This window comes from Astatotilapia calliptera, chromosome 7, assembly GCF_900246225.1.
Source record: "Astatotilapia calliptera chromosome 7, fAstCal1.2, whole genome shotgun sequence".
NCBI lineage: Eukaryota > Metazoa > Chordata > Actinopteri > Cichliformes > Cichlidae > Astatotilapia > Astatotilapia calliptera.
In genome coordinates, this window is record NC_039308.1 from 40,653,412 (window position 1) to 40,672,947 (window position 19,536).

General features: G+C 40.0%; 1 protein-coding gene and 2 long non-coding RNA genes across 6 annotated transcripts; 2 read left to right on the forward strand and 1 right to left on the reverse strand.

Moving 5' to 3' along the window:
- Nucleotides 1–1,639: 1,639 nt before the first annotated feature.
- LOC113026225 (uncharacterized) lies at nt 1,640–6,891 on the forward strand. Its single transcript, XR_003272892.1, has 4 exons — nt 1,640–2,284; nt 2,532–2,611; nt 6,572–6,608; nt 6,826–6,891. It is a non-coding gene; the product is annotated as an uncharacterized LOC113026225 (long non-coding RNA).
- On the reverse strand, nt 5,943–19,414 carry LOC113026224 (bromodomain-containing protein 1-like). 4 transcript variants are annotated; one of them, XM_026174752.1, is made up of 12 exons: nt 18,886–19,414; nt 15,974–17,358; nt 15,369–15,525; nt 15,147–15,275; nt 14,600–14,728; nt 12,792–13,104; nt 11,881–12,612; nt 11,643–11,772; nt 10,304–10,434; nt 9,182–9,276; nt 6,854–7,008; nt 5,943–6,253 (listed from the first exon to the last, which is right to left on the reverse strand). In XM_026174752.1, the coding sequence occupies exons 2-12, from the start codon at nt 17,338–17,340 to the stop codon at nt 6,067–6,069; spliced, it is 3,525 nt and encodes a 1,174-aa protein (XP_026030537.1). In that variant the 5' UTR covers nt 17,341–17,358; nt 18,886–19,414; the 3' UTR covers nt 5,943–6,066. The 4 variants fall into 4 exon arrangements, with proteins under 4 accessions (XP_026030537.1, XP_026030536.1, XP_026030539.1 ...); XM_026174751.1 differs by having other exon boundaries at nt 11,875–12,612; XM_026174754.1 differs by lacking the exon at nt 9,182–9,276 and having other exon boundaries at nt 6,167–6,253; nt 11,875–12,612; nt 18,886–19,413.
- LOC113026226 (uncharacterized) lies at nt 7,003–7,473 on the forward strand. The gene is made up of 2 exons (XR_003272893.1): nt 7,003–7,068; nt 7,210–7,473. It is a non-coding gene; the product is annotated as an uncharacterized LOC113026226 (long non-coding RNA).
- Nucleotides 19,415–19,536: the final 122 nt, after the last annotated feature.

Below are 19,536 nucleotides of genomic sequence, written 5' to 3' on the forward strand. Positions count from 1 at the left end.
CCTTAAGAAATTATTTTTATAGTGATGATGAAAACATACAAATTTGAATTGTATTATAAAACAAAAGGAAGTGTATGTGAACTATTCCATCAGATAATTTGGACTAAGTGAACGAAATCTTAAAATGATGACAGATCACTGACATTTTGTATCTACTGTGACTGTGCAAACTTGAGTCTTGAATTAAGAATGAACTGCCGTTAAAATATGTCATAACAGAAATTACTTGATCTAAGAATTAGATTTAGTTTCAGAGTGGCCTTCACAGAGTAAGCTGTGCATAGCGGACAAAAAAGTGGGCCAGGCTTCTTTTTGATGTGTGGAGTGTAAATACAGCCCTTCACCCCCCTTCCTCTAATTGTAACTGTGTTGTTTTCATATTGTTGAGTCTCAGAGATGTATAATTTATCACACAAATAATCTGGAACAAAACAAACTCTCCTCTCAGCTCCCGAGAGCCCGAGCATCTAATGAGTTCACTCCATAAAATATTCATACCTCTGCAAATTATACTATCACTTTCCCTGCAATATACACAAGTGCACACACACACACACACACACACACACACACACACACACACACACACACACACACACAAAGAGCTGTCCAACATTCCATTGGATATAATGGCAGGTTGTACAACCTTAAAAGCACATTGATCACTGTCAAACAACAACAATGTATTCTTTATTGCTTTACGTCTGTGACTTGACTTAATAAAGACATCAGTTACTCATATTGATCCAGATCTCATTTAAAGTCTTCTCAAATGTTTGGACCCTCATCTTATTGACCAGGGTCATGCAGACCCCAGTGGTATTTTTGTGTGTTATATTTCATAGGTGTGGGTGTTTTTTTTTTAATAATTTCCTTTTTTTTAAACTTTGCAAATCAGTTTGTATCTCATAAAGCCACATCATTGTTTTCTATTTCTGCTTTGATTAGTGCTTGAAAAAATGTTCTGGCCAGATTAGCGAACCTGAAATTGATAGTTTCCAGGGAAAGGAAAAAACAGGGACTGTACTTTTTCTCAAAAGGTATTCAAACACTTACATTTCTGCAGGTGATTAATCCAAATTTGCACTGATGAGTTTTTAGATAGTGTACAATTAGAAAGATTTAATAGTAGTAATTAGGAATTAGTAGTAATGTTAATACCTCAGACATATTACCTTGAATTAAAACAAAATTTTTAAAAGAACTTAAAAATTCATCTCTCAACTAAGGTTTTATACTTTTTGGCTTTTGTCCTGTAAATCAAAATGTTACACCAATAAACAAATAAGATTTTACAAAAGTACTCTTTTTTTTCTCCACCCCGTTCTTTTCACCTGGTTTTAGATTTTCTCATGTTAGAAATATGAGGAAATATTATTTCCAGGCAGCGGGAAGGTTGAAGGTGCCATTTTCATCCAGTCACAGCCAATTATGACCTGGCCATCAAGAGATGAGAAGTGGAAGAGCAGGGAAAGAAATCAGATGAGGTTTTCATGCTGAGAGCCTGCCACCCTCCACCAACACCTTTTTCTCTTCGAGGAGAGAATCCAAAAATCCAAATCAGGAAACCATCTCTCCTCTTTAAAAAAATTCAAATGCCAAGGGGCTACAAAAAGCCCATGTGACAGAAGATTGAGCACTTGCTTCAGCATGTGAGGGAATGACTGAATTTCATTAAGATAGACTCCAACACTTTTGTCTCATTAGCAGATCAGGAATCAGGGGACGAGGCAGAAGGAAACTGCACTCAGAGTGATCACACAGGTAACCACTTGCCCAAGCACTTTTTGATTGGTTAATTAGTGTGTTTTCAATCAGCCAGCTCTTGCAGCGCACTCCCCCATAATTAAAAGGTAAAAAGAAGGCTTCTAATAAAGCCTGCAGCTTCTTCTCTTTTACCCTGTAAAGCTATTATGGTAAAACCTGGACTGAATGCACACACATAAGTTAAAGTATGTATAACACTATAAGGATATGTGAGAATACTTTATGAAGCTTATACTTGATAAGGTTTGAGCTGGCAAAAAAAAGTCCTATTTAGAGATTTAAAAAGGACAAGCCAAGAAAAAAGACAATTATAAAAGTGTTTGGTTACAGTTCATTTCAAAGTTTATTGCTGGATTTACAATCAGTCATACAGGTGTAGCAGTTGAACAGCCAATCATAAGGGGACTACAAAGGCTTAAATAGGTGATTGCAGCCAGGTGTGGGGACTGCTTCCTGCCATTGTCCTGGACTCTGGTTTGGCTCCCCTGTGGGTTGAACTGATTTACACTTTTGCCTGGTGAGCTGAAATAGTGGACTTCTTAATAGTTTTACCCACTCCAGTGTTTTGTTTTGTACTGGTATATTTCCATTTAGTAATTTGTAGGTGCCATAGCTAACTTATGTTTTGTTTTTTCAGGAGCACTGACTGCTGTTTATTCTGGGATTTATTTATTTATTTTTTAGCTTTCATTTGAAGTATTGTTTATTTAGCTATTTAATAACTGTGTTTTTCATATTTGTTGTTCTGTCCTCTTTGTTTTTAGTGCTGTGGCGGGTGGCTGCCTCCAGCTCTAGGCTTTGTTGATATATTGGGAGCAGTTTGTTCACTAATGGAATACTCCAGGTATCTCAGCAGTGGTTGGTTTTATTTATTTATTTTAACTACATATTTTAGCAAAATTCTTAATAGCCAGTTGGCAAATACAAATGAACTGAATTATATTAACCCAGTTTTCAGCATAATCCCTCACAGCTCAGACTTATGCAAAGTGCACACTAAATAGATTTTACCAGAGTTCTTGATTTAAAAACTTATTTTTTTCAACTATAGGCATCACTTCAGACTAAAGTTCCTTTCTGTGTTTTAATTTCCTTTTTACCTCGAAGAGGAAGGAATTAAACTTGGCACACTTTGTGACACCATGATTATTTTGTTGTAGCTGCGCTTCTAGGCAATAAATCTTATGCTATTGGCGTTATTTCCCTTGAAATTGTGGCACATTTGTAAGGAAAATGCATTTTGGGGTTGAGCATAAGATGTGTGAGTGTATGCACTATGTCTATGAAAAACGTGCACAATCTTTCTTTACTCTGATATTGACTTATGTTCATCATTTATTGGACTGGATGATTAGTCATATTGGCAATATAACAATTTATTGAGTTAATGGTCCCTCTGCATGTAGAGGAACCACAAGTATGGAACCACCTCCTGATGGTTACCCACTGTGGGATGGCATCTCATCAACCAGAATAAGATTGTGTTATGTGAACTTGTGGACTCAACATTAGCTGTATTGTCCCTGTAACAAGGAAAATATTGAAAGTGGGTTGTGTTTTTAACCTTCCAATCCCCCAGAATTTTTAGACTTGAACAGTCCTCCAAATCCTCCTCCATACACATGAATGCACATTCACGTTTATCCTTGCCTCTTGGCTTAAGTGAAAGAAAACAAAACACAAACTTCAACTAAAAACTGTATTCTGACAACGATATTGGTTAGGGCTCGAGTGATGCTGCATCAAACACCATGATTTTTACATAATAAAACAGGAATCCAACTGGTGCTGACAGGAAGGAGATTTCAGCAGAATTTGTCAGAATTTTAGAGAGACTGTTTCAGCTTTTTAGATTTCACTCTGGAGAAAATAAGTTTCATGACCTTCAACACAAACAAACAGATGCAAGCTGGTTGATTCAGCCAGCATCGTATATGCAGCAGTGGCAGCTGCATTGTTGTCAACATGTGTTAGGTTTATTGATTAGCTAGAAATTGTTAATTATCCATCCAAATGGGTAATTAACAATTTCCAACTTCAAAGACATTTAAACCCCTGGACCCTGCTTCTAATTGAAGGATAACGAGTCATCAGAAAAACATTTGAGGGACGGCTGTCAAAACTGAACCAGCAATGATAATAAAAACAAACAGCAGCCGCAGTTTGAAGAATGGAGCAGAATGACTTTTCATTTGTGTAATCATAGTCTTTCAAAGTAGTTTTTTCTTCTTCTTCTAGTGAATGCATACTCGCAGTGCAAATGAGTGCAATTAAATATTGAATGAAATTATATTTTCTCACTTGAAAAATTAGTGCAGTAATTTGTGGAAATGGTTCTTCCTTCTTTTGTGACATTTCAGTGCTCAGTTAACACTTAAATTGGTCAGACTTCATATTGAAGGCATGTGGAAAATGTAGTGAACCTGACATTAAAATCAAAAACAACATCCACAGCAGAGTTGAGGTCAGGCAGACTTTGGAAGCTCCAGCTCTTAAAGAACAACTTCTATCCACATTATCAGAAGAAGCACGTGTCTCTATAAAGTAGTGCAACTTTGATTTGTGTTGTCAAACAGTGTCATGGTGATGTAGTATATGGAATGAATAGATGACTTATCCCTGTCCCCAAATGGCTACAATGCATTGAGTTCTGCATTTATTATTCTTGTTTGTGTTAATAAGACATATTTCCTTTAATCAGTTAAGGTGCAATGGCTCCATCTAATGGTCACTTGGTGATATACAGGGAAGTTGCTGAACTTGTTTACTCAAATTTTTTTTTTCAATATAAAAACTTCTCAGTATAACAAGTACTATAAAACCAGGCAAACAGCCTTGATTTTTTTTTCTTTCTTGTAAAGTCTGAATGAAAAATGTAAAAACAAAGCCAGAAGACATTCGGATTGATTTAATAACATATTTTAATTTCAGTGTTTTAGTATAAAAATCCCACCAGCCTGCTGTCAGCTGGGTTCTGTTCCCTGTTAACTGTGGTTTTTCCCAGAGAATCAGCTAAAGTACCAAATCTATTTACACACAACATCCACATTCAGAAGGACCAAAGAAAACAGGAAGTCTACCCACTGCTACCCTGCCAAAATAAAACACTGTCACCTCACCCTTCAGATTTAATGCTATCAATATGGGAAAACAAAGACTGACACAGGTAAAAGAGAAGGGGCTTCTATGTGACTCCTAGTGCACCTGTAGTATTTTCTTACTTTCTCTATAAAGTAATGCATATACATTTTTGAATTTACAATAAATTAGTACAGGCACATTCTCTTCTCGCCTACAGCTGACTGTCCACTCCAGGTTGAGAAGGTGATTCTATGACATTTTTACAGAAGACGAACTCATCACAGCAAACAAACAGGCCAAAAACCTGAAAAAATCTAATAAAAACCCCATAAAAGATAATTGGGGAACCTGTGGGCAGCTTTTTTTCTCCTTTGTTTTGGTGTGAATGATGCACTTTGGGCATTTTAAACTTTGAGAGTTTTATAGATGTTATATAAATATGTACAAACAGTAAAAAAAAAAAAAAGTAGTCCAGTAAAAACATTCAGAATTAAAAAAAAAAAAAAAGCACACACAAAAACACATTAATGCCAAAGATGAGAACTTGAAGCTTGAGAACTCAATAACTTACAAAAAAACGTACAAAAGAAGGTGAAATAAAAAGGTTCAATACAGTATGCATGTTTGATTTTTCTCTGTAGAGATAGCACCAGCAGAAATCCCAACACTGTCAGTGCTGTTGACAGCGCGGATCATCACCTCACTGTATAAATATCAGAATGCTGTGTACCAAAACTGACTGAGGGAATGAATAAATTAGTGTCAGGCCTTGTACAGGATATTTACAGGAGCTGCTGCTGTCACACACAATGATGGACAATTTCATGGCAGTGAGATTGCAGCAGTCTTGCAGCACATTTAAGGAGGTCAGAGGCCAAACTCTGCCACATTCAACAGGTTTAGACCTGCTACTTTTCAGTCCTCGCAGCCAAGATTTGATTTGTTTTTTTTCCCCTGTCAACTTTTTGAATCCACTAACAACAATGTTTTTCATTGCATAGCTCTTGAACAAAACAGAAGTACCATTTCTAGCTACAGTACTTCAGAGAGGTGGAACCTGTGTGTGAGGAAGGGTAGAAATGATTTGCTTCCAGTTTGATGGACGTGGTAAACAAGATGTGTTTGTGTTGTGCGTATACAGCAGACACCGTGTTCTCTGCAGTGACAAAAACATGATTAAGAGATGGGAGATGGGAGGATTCTTGAGGTGGCGGGGCTTCAAATCGTGACACCAAGGCCAGTGTTCGGCTTGAGCTCTCTAGCTCGGTCTAGATGGTTCATGGCTCGATCGAAGGCGAGTCGCACAGATTTTCGGACGGAGGACGACCGAGCCTCCATCAGCTTCATTCTGTCGAGCATCTTATTGACGCCAAAGGGAGCCATTTTGGATTTAGGAAGCCATTGCCTGATGAGAGAGAAGACCATTTTGGAAAATGTTTTCACATGTGACGAAGTGGAGTTCCTTTCAAGACCTTTTGTACAAGACACAGAATGCAGTTCAGCATCTCTTTCATAGTCTGATCAGTCTAAATTGGTTTTGTTTTACATATATAGTAATAATTTGACATAGGACAAAAAAAAGGTCTGTATTAAGTGGCTAACGTGTTTTGTTTTTTGTCTCAGAAGTCACTCTTAAACAACATCAGTACAAAAGTAAATTTTTGTTAAAGTGAAGCTTTCCTTTTTTCTTTTTCTTTTTTTTCCCCCTCTTCTCCCAAACTAGGTCTCTGGAAAAACTGTTTGGGGACCACATCACAATAGTTAAGTTTCCTATTATGAACACATTAAAAAGCTGTCATTAAGCAGGCTACAGTGACTCATACATTGGCTAGCCACAGATATGACTGGTGGAGCTCATCGACAACAGCAGGAGTAGATTAGAGTGGATCAAATGTTGCTTTCCAGGTTAAATAGGTTTCAAACGTACAATCTGTCTTGATCACTTGTTTTGTTTAAGCAAGATTAATTCAATCCCAGCTAACAGTGAAAGAAGTTGGCTGCTCACCAGCTGCGCCTGCTGTCGAAGAAGTGGACGAGGAAGAGTTTCTCTGCGGACCTGAACTGCATCCGCTCTCCGGCTCTGAGAACGTCCAACGGTGGCTGGGGAAGCTCCACCCCGCTGTGCCGACACATTGTCCTCCGTGACCTGGGGTCCATGATCTGTGAAGACCAAGAAAATGGAGCGGGACACTGAGGGAGGCAGACTTCTCGCAGGAAAACGTGTGGCCAAAAATTGGCACCTGGAGTTTGGGACTTTTTTGTTTTGTTTTTTTAATTTAAATGGCTGGCTGAAAACTTGCAAAAATACTAATTTGTCTTGATAAGTACATTACTTTTGGTTTGTTTGTGTTATTTGAACAGCCCACTAACATCACCAAGTCAGTGCCATTTCTGTGAAGAGTTAAATATCTGCTTCTGCCATCAACTCCACATCTAAGCTGTAAGTTGTCCACGTCTTGCTTGGGGGAAAATCTTTCTGTAAAAGGTACTGATAACTGAGAAGTCCAAAAAAACTATTAATTCCAAATGGCTCAATTCCTACTGAGCTAGATCAAATAATTCAAAATGCAAAATTAGCTTTGTCTCCACTCGGAAGTAAAGGAAATAGAGAAGATCTAAACAGTTCTATAATTACTATTTCTATTTCATTCTTACAGTAGATGTGATGTTTTAATGAATGTTATTTTTTTTGGATGGGCATATTTGAAAGTGTTTTCTGCATTAGAAAAATCTGACCCTGAGCTTTTTTTTTTTTTTCCTAATTCTCATTTCACTCGTTTCCATTCTAGCTGATCAAGTAAAGCTAAAGACATTATTTGTAGCCCTGCTACAAGTTGACTACTCGACTTACATTTTATGTCTAATTGCAGTGACTAAAAACACCCCAGTTTGTTAGACATTCAGACTAAGGAGTTAGCAAATATTATACCAATTAAATACAGAGTACTGTCTTTATTTTTAGACAGTACTGTGTGAGCAGTGTAAGTCTTACATGACACTGACATTGTGCCAGCCAAGTTATTTAGTTAAGGCTTTTGACAATGTAAGAAATAAATTACATGCTTAACTATAAGTGGACTTGATTTTCATGTTGCTAACTTTAAAGTTTGTAACTAAAACTGAAGGATGCTGTTCTATACAAACTAACAGTTCCTGTAAAGTGACTTTCTTTTTAAGTGACACTGATCGAAAGATCTTTGTTTCTGACTTGCAAACTGTATTTTAAAATCATATTAATGAACTTAAGCTCTTTAAAGAGACTATTCTGCCCAGATTTGCAAGGAGCAAATTGTTGTTATACATGATGATGTAATGTATTTGCATTAGACTGCCTCTGACCTTAAACCCTTCAGCGCAGTCTCTTTCCACCCTGTCATTGGTAACGGGGGATAGATTTTAGAATGCATTGTTTCTTTCCATATGTGAAAGTTGGGAGGTAGCTGTTGAAAAGAACTTTACTGGATTTTATTTGTTAATTCTGCCAAAAAGGGGGATTGGTTCAGTGTTTCTATTTGTTAGCAGATTTACACAAAATGTTATGGATGGGGTTAGCATGACGTTTTTTAGCAGAGGTGGGTTCTTGGCCCAACTTAAGTGATTAACTTGTGGTTCAATCAGGAGAAGGATCCAGGCTTTTTGGAACAATTCTTTACCATTGTGACACTTAGCCTTTTTCCTGGTTCTCAATGCATGTTATGGAGGGAAATTTCATCCTTTGCCCAAGTGGGCAAACTTTCAGGGACTATCCTTTAACTAGAGATCAATTTCACATTGCTCTGCAGCTCCATGACTCACTGGTCCTGAAATTCATTATCCTAATACTAAATTTAGGGAGCTGACTTTTATTATGCTGCACACAAGTGAAACAATCTGCAGAAGCCTGTAAAATTAGATAAACTAATCCAATGTAATCCCCCATCTTGAACTGACAGTTGTGTGAATGCGTGAGATTTCTTTCAACTGATGTATGTTAAATTATTGCCCTGTTTGTTGACATATTTAGTCACTTCCATGTCCTTTGTGTTTTCTGTATTCTAATTCAAAGCACTTGATTTCCAGTATTTTTAAGAAAAAAAAAAAAGAAAAAAAGCTGAAGTGCATAACCTGGTGAAAGAAGGCAGCATTCAGAGAGACAAGCATGCAAGGCCAAGTCAAGCCCAATACACCCAGAGCGAAGCGACCCACACTACACACGACGACAACAACAACCATTCCACTATCAGCCAGCTGGAAGCTCCTGCGTGGCCATGAGCACAAATTACGAGCTACAGGATGGACAATGGCAGAGGGGCAGATGGGTAATGAGATACAGAGGGGACTAACACTCACTCACCAGGGCAGGGAAGGAGGGATATCCACTACATTTAGCCCAAACTAGTTTAAGAGGCTCCAGAACAAATGGAGAAGCAGCAGTGGGTTTCCACACCTCTACAGGAACAACAACAAGCAAGTTATGAAGGATACACTGCAACAGAGAGCACAACCAATCTCAACGCACACACACCGCCAATAATACTTTCTATTAAGTAGACCATGTAAACCATTTTTAGGGTGTATATCGTATGTATGTGTGGGTACTGGCTCTTTTTTTTTTTTTTAATATAAATATGTCCGTGTTAATTTATATATTAAGTTCACGTACTGCTGATACTTTTCATGAATGGCATAGGAAATAACTTTCTTTAGATTTGCTTTTACCATTGCAAACACTCACACTCAAAAACAAACTGCACACGCACTCTCACAAACACACACACACACACAATCAATCCAACTTCCTAACTTCAAGACTGTCATAATGCAATGTTCATTAACGTCGGCAGTAATGATGAACAATGCAGTTTTAGTAGTTGCACCACATCAGTTCAAGTACAATGTAGCTGACGGGCACGAGTGTATAATTCGCTTTGAATCCACAAAGAAAATACCAGTCTTTAGTTCACTTCCACCTCGTCCATCCGCGGTTTCCCGTTTCTGTTGTTCTCCTGCGTTCACAACTTCCTTTGTAGCTTGAACTCAGTGTGAGCGCAGAATATGCTGACTTAAATCCAGTACCTGATGAACCACTTAACCTCAGTTTCAGAACCAGTGTGGAAGACTCCATTGACGAATCGGTGATTTCATGGTTCTGTAGTAACCCCTTTTCAAGGATTTCTATTTAAAGGATTTTTACATCAAAACCTATGACACTCAACATGACTCATTCAACTTCAATTGCTCTGTATTACACAGGTGTAAAAGTAGAAAAGTGAAGATGTAACATGAAAGCAAGAAATTAATTTAATAAAATGCTGCATGCTTGGACATAAGAAGTATTAGTATCCCAATAAAGAGCCACTCTTTAATTAGTTTAGTAAATGTCTTCAGAAGACAGAAGTAAGAAATGACAAATCAAAGCTTGCCAAGCTGTTTCATGCACACTCATTAGGTCACAATCCAGAGCTGATCGGCTCACCTGAAGAGATCTTTGCAGCTTTGATGAACTCGCCATTTTCAATGCAGGTCATTAGAGTGCTTTTGTCATCCACAGTGCTACGTCGAGCGGTGGCCGGTCGCCCTTTACCACTTTTAGACAGGATAACGGTCCTGAAAGATGCAGGAGCAAAGGTCAATGAGGAAAATGTTTTTTTGTTTTGTTTTGTTTTTTAAAAAACCCTCATGTATGAGCTGCTGGAATGATTGACTAACAATTATTAATTTTGTCTTCACCAATTCATTTTCAAACTCCAAATCTAGTTAAGCAAGTGAAACCAAAAGAAACCTACTTCATATTATTAAAAATATATTTTTGTCTTATGACATTTTGTTCCAAATTATTAAATATCAAATTTTATACTTCAAAAGAACTTTTAGTTTTACAAAATATAAGCTAATAGATAATACATCAAACTAGGGGTGGGTGATATATCGAATATACTTGATCTATTGCAAGTTTTCCACGTACGATGGTTAAAACAATTATAAATTGCCATGGCAATACTAGGCTGTCTGCATGGGATTTACTAGGAGTGTTTTTTTTCTCCCATGCATCCAATGAATCATTAATCCCCCGCTCCCTACCAGAAATGTTTCTACCTGGCACACTGCACTGAGCATGTGTGTTTATATACTACCAGATAAGGAAAAACATATCGCAGCAGGAGTTTCAGACGAGCGAGGGATGGAGACTATCATTTGGATTTCACAGGAAGGATGCCGTAAAACTATTGCCACTAAAGGTAGCAGCACCACAAATGTATTCCACCAGCTAAAGTCATCCACTACAAAATGAAGCTCGTTTTAAACTCCGCATGTCAGCGTCTCCCCACACACCAAAGAAAACGTTAAATAAACCAGCTGTGACACCTGTGACTGTTCTTGGTTAGTTCTTTTTATAGACACTATCAAGACTTTTGTTTCTGTAATTTAAAGTCATCACATTTTTTATTCTACTATTTTTATATGTTATAACCACAAACAAGCACCTTTTTAATTTCAGTCGTTTCATTTTGCCGCGTGAGTTTTTTGTTGCTATGATCTTTTGTTTGTTAAAGGTCTGGTGTTGACCACAGAAGCAGACTTACTGTGACAGTATCGTCATTTGTGGAAAACCTCTATGTGCAACTGACGGTTAATTAATTTGGTTTGAAAACAGAAAGTGTCTTGGCACCTTTCGCCTTGGAGGCGCATATATTAATTGTTCTGATTATACTATAAACTTGGTCACCACAATGTTAACACTGGAAGAAGTTAAGGACAAAATTATGAAAATAAGCATAGCCACTCAGGATTTGGTTGGTTCTTTTCTCACTCACCTTGTGTCACAAAGGATACTTCCACTTGAAGAGATGCTCGACTCGGAGGCACAGCGTCGGCGTGGCTCAAGCAAACGGGGAGATTGTGAGACCACACCCTCCTCTTCCACCACAAAACCGTTTGCCATTCCTGAGAGGGATAATAATACAAGAATTGTTTTAAACTCACTGAATCTTTTTGTCACCAGCATTGTTTGCAATTGAAACAAAATAATTAATATCTGACTGGCACCTGTACCAAGGCGTTTGATCGGCGACTCCTCGTCGTCCTCACCATCAGCGCTGCTGCTGCGTTTTCTTTTCTTTGGCAGAAGGAGCGTCTCCAATCGAGGTATCACTACTGACAGGAAGGTTTTGGCGCCCAGGGGTGGGGGGGACCCAGAGGAGACCTCTTGGGTCCGGGGTAGTTTCTGTGGGCTAGCACTTTTTGACTTCCGAAAGAGCACATTGGTCCTCCGGTTATAGCGTTCCACGTAGAGGTCACTTTTGGGGAGCAACGACTCTGGGATGTGCCCATTAGGGGTGTCCGATGGCACTGAGGTAGATGTGTTGGTGACGTCCTCAAACTCTGTGGGTGACTGGTCCAAGGGCTTTGTGAGCTTCACGGGGGTCGGGTCCAAGTCCATAGGCAAAATTTGGGATGGTAAGGTTAATGTCTCTAATGGTGGTGGAGGTAAAGACTTGTCTTCCTGTGGTATACTGGGATCTGCCAGCAGTTCTCGTAGTGGTTGGTCTTCAGATTCAGCAGGAGATGGGCTGGGATCTGGAGTAGAGGGTTGTGGTGGCAGGGAATTCTTCAGGCTTATCTCACTGCGGACCTCCGTGATGGTTTTCTTGAGTAGCTTTAGCCTCTTGCTGCGGGACGGGCTGTGCTTCATGGCTATGCTCAGGTCCAGTTTCTCCAGGAGCTCCTTCAGCTGATCCTCCAGAGGAGTCTTTTGGCGGTACGTGGGAGTCAGTAAGCGGTCCACTACGGAGGACAGTGACATATAACCACGTCATTATCCTGATTACATGACTATTTTACTATTGAACTCACACTTTCACTGTTTAAATATTTATTATTATTCAATATACTTAAGAGATAACGATTAAAGATAAGTTACTTATCACTTTCAGATATTACTTCATGAAGCACTATAAGCCTACCATCTTCCCAGGTGAATGGCGGTGTTGGCTGCAGTTTCGGAACTTCAGGAAGATGCAACCCACTGGGGAAGTCGAAGCCAATCCTCTCTGCTTCTCTGCGGGCCCTGCGAAGGATGGCTCCGCCATGGTCTTGCATCCGCTGAGCCGCCTTGTAAAAGAAGGTGTCCTTGGAATTGTATGTCATGCAGTTGGATATTATGAGGTCAAAGTCTGCTTCAAACTCCTCCAGGCTCCTGTAGAAGTGAGCATCGATTCTTTTTCTCATGGTGGAGAAGTCAATAGGGTTCTTGATGATATCCAGGTAGTCAGGTACCTGCAGAGAACAGAGAACAGACATCAGGTGCAGCAGTCTAAGAGGAGGAAGAAATTCTGGTTCACGATATCCCTTTTTCAAAAGGCACGCTGGAAGGTACTGAGCCTTGACCCTCTAAAGCTTGATTTTTATGGATGATCGGTTTGGGCACTAGTTTCAGAACTTGGATGTCAATTTTTAAACCTCAAAATGGTCAACCTTTGCAACACAGGTTGTCCAAATTTAGAAAACAATGCATGCTTTCATTTATATCAAGAAGCTTTGCACTCACATAAACAAATTGCATTTCTTCGATCATTGGCACAAAAGGTGCCATTAGTTTCACTGTTTAGCTGTTCATACAACCCACTTGATACTGAGGTATGGAATCCGTGCTACATGTTTCACTGTCAGGGCAGCACGGTGTTGTGTGGTTAACACTGCTGCCTCACAGCAAGAAGGTCCTGAGTTTGACTTCACCACCTGGCTGGGACCTTTCTGTGTGGCGCTTGCATGGGTTCTCTCTTCCTCCCACACTCCAAAGACATGGAATGAGTGGGGTTAGGTTAACTGGTGATTAAAGTGTGAATGGCTCTGAGTGGTGACCTGTCCAGGGTGTACCCTGCCTCTTGCTCTATGGTATCTGGGATATGACCCTGATATGGATAAGTGGAAGAGGATGGATGGATGTTTCATTGTGGTAAATATCACTTTAAATAAAAAAAATAAATTAAAAAAAGGAAAAAAGAAAACAGTAGAGAGAATACCACAGATGCACAGGAATCGCTGATTTGAATCGCAGGCCCCTATCATACACTCTCTATTTGCACATGGACAAATATTCTTCAATTAGGCTGAAGAGAGTGTGGAGCCAAATACACATTGTGGAAGTACAAGGGCCTGAAACCCTGTCTGTACCAGTTGAGCATGGTGGAACCAGACTTTATACCACACAATCTACTGCTAAACTTGCAAATATGGTGATATGGTGGTGATCCCTGATATCCCTGGTAGTATGTTATTTACACTTTTACCATTAGTCGAAACCAATACTCATTAACAAATTGGTGTCAGTGCATCTCATTATCCTGAAATTTTCATCACGTGAACATGGGACATCGTTCCTGAGTTTCAATGGAAAGTATGCTTTTAAGGAATGCAACTGTTGCTTAAAGCAACTGATAGAGCACTATAATGTAATGAAAAGCCAGTCATCTCAAATGCAATGCGTGAAATGTTTTCTGAAATGAGAATACTTTCATATTAAATTGGGTCTTCTTGAACTGGTGATTTCGGTTCAGTGAACTACTTTTAGTATAATGATGGAGACACACTTGATTTGTTTAATACAGTTATGTAGATGTTAAACAGACTTTATAAATAAACATCTTTGACTAAGACTATGGCAGGAAAAAGAGGTGTTGCTAAATGTCGTTATATATTAGCCATTTCATTTGAACTGGGGAAAAAGACTTGCTTTAAACTGTTTTAAAGTGAATAATGAACAACTGCTGACCTCTTTAATGCTGACAGGCTGAGCGAAGATGCTGTACTGGTCCTTCTCCTGCAGCTGACTGAGCACAGCTCTCAGCAGGATGTTGAAGGGAGTCAGCTGGACCTCCAGCACTGATTGCTGAAGCTTCATCTGTCGAAAGAAGGTAGCCAAACAATGTTAATCCACATGAATGGCATGAGGTGTTATCAAGAGTCCATGGTCAATGTTTATTAAAACCGAATGTGTGTATACAGTAAATCCCATTTTGGGGTCGATGTTTATGTTTTAGCGCATTGGGTGTTTGAAGCACATAAAAGGTTTTAGACTAACAGTCAAGTAGTCAAATTTGTGAGGAGCTGTCCAACTAATCAGTGGAATTTGGGATGTTGTGGGTAGTAATGAGTTAACTAAACAAGAACAAATATAATTACAATAGTGAGTAGTAAATGAAAAGTAAAATATTTAGCTTTAACTTGAGAATAAACAATGTGTCCTGAAAAGAAATGATGAAAGGAATAAAGCTCTGCACTAGACAATCGTGAAGTAGTAAATGCTGAAAGGGTTTTACCTCCTCCCTCTTCAGTTTTTCTCTCTTCCTGATGAGCTCCAGCAACAGGCGGGCTCGCTCCAGGTCGTGACGGAGGCGGTGCCACTCTTTCAACTGCTCCTTCAGTGCCTGGTTAGACTCCATATGGTCCTGCAGGAAACAAGCGTCAGCTCAATAACAAGAACTACATTAAAAAGGACAATACCCTACTGTGTGAGGTTGCTAGCTGTCAACAGAACTGACCGTCTTCTTGGCTTTGGGCGGCTGTGGGTTGGCCTGTAACCGGCGGATTAGGGGCACATTGTTCCTTGACTGCCTCTTCAGCACCCAGTAGCTCAGCACCCCCTCAACAAATGAACGCTTCCTCTGAACTGATACCTGGTTGAGGATGGTATCAAAACTAACCCAACATAGAAGAAAAGGGGAATATTAATCAGTGAATAATAATAATAATATTTTTGATAATATTTTCTCCGTAGCTCTAAAATGCTGTCAGATCTCTGGCTTGTCATTTTTGACCAATCAGATATCTTTGTATTCATCTCTTATAAAAATCACTGCTGACACACCCGTGGAAAAAACCTTTAACTCCACTGTATTGGAATAATGCTGGCAAAGTTCTCTTGAAGTACTACTGATAAATATCACTTATCTCAAGTTAAACTTTCAATATTTACTTTTTCCAGATTCATACAGTTTTACTGTTTTCTGTATGTATTAAAAATCCCTACCTTAGATAGCACTCAACTAAAATTAGAAGCAGAAAAAAATTATCATTTCAAATGAAATAAAGGACAAAAGACCAAGGAGAGAGAGTGTTGATTTGGTAAGCTAAGGCTGACTGTTACCTTGAAGCAGTAATGCTAGGTCCAGAGCTGGTCGGAGTTTCAGGTTCCGTTTCTGGTTCAGGATCTGCTCGTTTATTCTTTTTCTTCTGCCAGCCCTTGGCCTTCCCTTTCTTTTCAGCTCGCTTGTGAAAGGCTCCATTTTTAGGGTGGGGCTCCTCATAGATGTTGAGTGGCCGGCGGTCACAGCCTTCAGGTGTGTGGCTGCAACAGTAAGCAGTCTTTTTCACAGAGAAAGTGGTGGCACCAGATGCAGTCACCTCTTTGACGGGCTCCATCTTCATGCAGAGACCAGCTTTCTGGGCGCAGCTAACGTGGAAGGCGGTGTAACAGTTGATCTTGTCACACTGGATGCACGCGCCGACACCTTTCTCCTTACACAGATAGCAAGTAAGCTTCCAGCGAGCAGGTGGGATGTTGCGGACCCCGTCAATGGGCTCGATGAAAACTGTGTCCGAGAAGCCAACTTCGGGCACCCACAGGGCACATGCTACATGGCCCCAGCGGTCATCATCTGTCTTCTTCAGAGCTCCTCCTCGATTCGGGCAGAAAACACACTCAGCCGGTCGTGTCGGACACTGGAGGCAGTGGCGACAAAGCCATTGGCCTTCAGGGATGTATGGCACACCGTAGCACTCCTGGTGCACGGCAATGTTGCAGGAGTCGCAGAAGAGGATGACGTTACTGTCAGCTCCATCTCCATCCATGCATATACAGCACACAGCATCCTCATCCACAAGTGACTGCAAGTCACTCTGACCCTGCGTGGCTAAGAATGACTCTTTCTCAAAGCGATCCATGAGAAACTCAAACAGGTTGTGCGACACTTGACTTATTCCCTCACTTTTTCTTTTCTCATTGATGATCTCCATCCAGGCATAGTCTTCCTCATCCATGTCATACTCCACCTCCTCATCCAGCTCCTCAGGTGTCCTCTCAGTGTATTTGTAGTAGGTTGCTGGCCTTTTCGGTACCACTGGCAGATTGTATTCAACTGTTCTAACCTTCGGCTCCAATAGGCCACTGGCACTGCTGTGGGTGGCACTACCACCATGTGAGGTGGTGAGAGCTGCATTCTTCTTCTGCTGGTTGTTTTTGAGGCGGACAGAGCGCACCAGAACCTGCTGGGGCTTCTCGTTATTCTCCTTGTTGCTGTTACACTCCATGATCTCTTGAGCTGTGGGGTCGTCGTCTGTGATAACATCCAGCTTGTCGTAGATGCTGAGCCGGTGTACACGGCCATCCACCTCCAACTCCACCATTCGCTGAGCTTGTGCATATGTCAGTGTCTCCCGGTTGGGCGATGGCTTGATGGGAGAAGTCTCTCTCTTAATCACTGCTGGTCGTTGGTTTCGACTTTTCTTCTTCATGTTTGAGCTATGAGGACCCTGAAAAAACCCAAGCAATGAAACAAATGTGTAAATATATGTTTTAAAATTTATACTCTTTTGTAAATCATCGTTGGGTTTCTTGAAAAGCGCTACACAAAAAGTTATTATTATTATTATTATTATTATTATTATTATTATAAATAACTCGCTGATCTAGCAGCTGCTGAGAAAGCTGTCATGTCATGGATTTCACTGTACATTTCTGCATGTACACAACTGGCTGCTGTCACATCTTCCAACCCTTGTTTACAGATAAGGGAAAAAATGTCCCGAAACAAAGTTTTCACCTCTGTATTTTGTGTCTTCTTCGTCAAGCCTAATTTAAAGTAGTAGTAAGCCTTCTACATTTAAATGACCGACTGCTGTCTTTTGATCCTGATGGTGCAATTGTTTTGACTATATTAAAGGAGTGCTATGTTAAAGTTGCTAAACAAAACCCTGTTCATTACATTAGTTAGGGAATCATATCAAAATACTCCAAAATGCTAATTAGTAAATATTAAATAAAAACCTTAATGTGAGATCCAGAATAAAGTTGTGACGTAAATTTTAATCCTACAGTAAATCTGATCCATTGACAGCTACAGAAAAACAGATCAGGACTGGGGCTACTTGGATTTTAATTTCTTGTGCTCTTTATGAATTTGTTGACACACCATTAAAAAGATCTATCTTTCTGTAACCAAAACGTGAAAGATATAGTTAAATGTCATAGACGAAGAAAACCACCAAAACCTACTTTCCAAGCGTATCTATTATTGGCCAGGTAAACCATTATCAAATGAATTATTCCAGCCATGTTTGCATATGTATATCGATTTCCCTGAAATCCAACTCCCCCCAAATAACGCTATTACTTAGATTTGTACCTTCGCGACACACACACTTTATTTTATTTTTTAAACCAGGGCAAGTGAAGTTAAGCTAGCAGCTTTGAACATAGTGCTCCAACGTGTGCTGGTGCACCTTTAACTCGTGAGATCAATGCGCTTTCAGCCGGCTGCGCTAACAGTACCTTCAACCTTCAATGGACAAATGAAAGAAATGCATCGAGAGCAGGAAGCAGCAATGCCGAAGACAAGGAGCCTCCGATCTGCGCAACCTGTGTGGTTTGTTTCCTGAATAACAGCGGCTCCACGTAGCTGCAGCTTGTTACTAGATCCATGTCCGGTACGGGTAGGTACGGTAAGTCCGTCTAGACAGTGATCCGTACTATGTTTCGAACCTGCTTTAGAACGACCAATCAAACACTGGCGGGTTACAAGAAAAGACAACCATGTTGTTCCCCTTAATAAACAGGCGGTGGCCTCTCTAGTTGCTAGTCCGTCCAGAAACCGGGCTAACATTAGCCTGCTACTACAGGGACTTGAAGAGGAAGGAAATATGGCGACCAACACAAGAAACTACCTCAATTAAAAAAGTTGTCTTTTTCTATGAGTAGCACTGTTTCGTTTCTAACTTAAAGGTATCCAGGGTACAGGGAAAAACATTAAACGGGTAAAACGAGAGTGAGGTAAAACTTACCTCGCTATTTTCAAGAATTAAGCTTATAAAAACAGCAGCAATGGCGGTGCGGCCTGCGGAGCGAAGCAGCAGTTAAATCCACATTCAGTCTGGTCATCCAAAGGCGACCGCGGCTCGCGCTGAACCGAGTGAACCTTAGAAGTAACCGACAGGTATCCAGGGCGACGGGAGCGGTTTCAAGTGATATACTAGGATATGAGGCTTAAAATCGATCGCTGGGACTGTGGAAAAGCAGTAAGAAGTGGCAGGGCTCAGCGGCTGCCTGAGCTTCTCTTCCCCCACAACAATGCGGTTGTGTGAGTCGCTATGCCGCGACGTCACCACGCAAACCAGGAAGTGTATATATATTTATTATTGTTATTATTTCATATTTAAATACGAGCATATGATCTCTAAATACGATACGCAAAGATTATTAAAAACATTAAAGTCGTTCTGGCATCCAACAGATGACCGATCGAAAGGGTATGGACTTTCCGACCGCATCGCTTCCATATGGTACACGCGCTAACCGCTTGTGGGGTCGTCTGAAAGACGTTTTGAACGTTTTGAACCTACCCTACCTACACTTTAGTAAAAGGTAAATTACGATTCAAGGAATATAAAACTATGAGCCGTATGTATTTGTGATTGTAAATTTTCTTTTTCTTT

Coding starts and splice junctions, on each gene's coding strand:
- LOC113026224 (XM_026174751.1), bottom strand. CDS start 17,340: ATGAAGAAGAAAAGTCGAAACCAACGACCAGCAGTGATTAAGAGAGAG. Junction 14,729..15,146: donor AAAAACTGAAGAGGGAGGAG/GTAAAACCCTTT, acceptor TTCTTTCGACAG/ATGAAGCTTCAGCAATCAGT. Junction 9,277..10,303: donor AGCTGCAAAGATCTCTTCAG/GTGAGCCGATCA, acceptor TTGTTCCTGTAG/AGGTGTGGAAACCCACTGCT.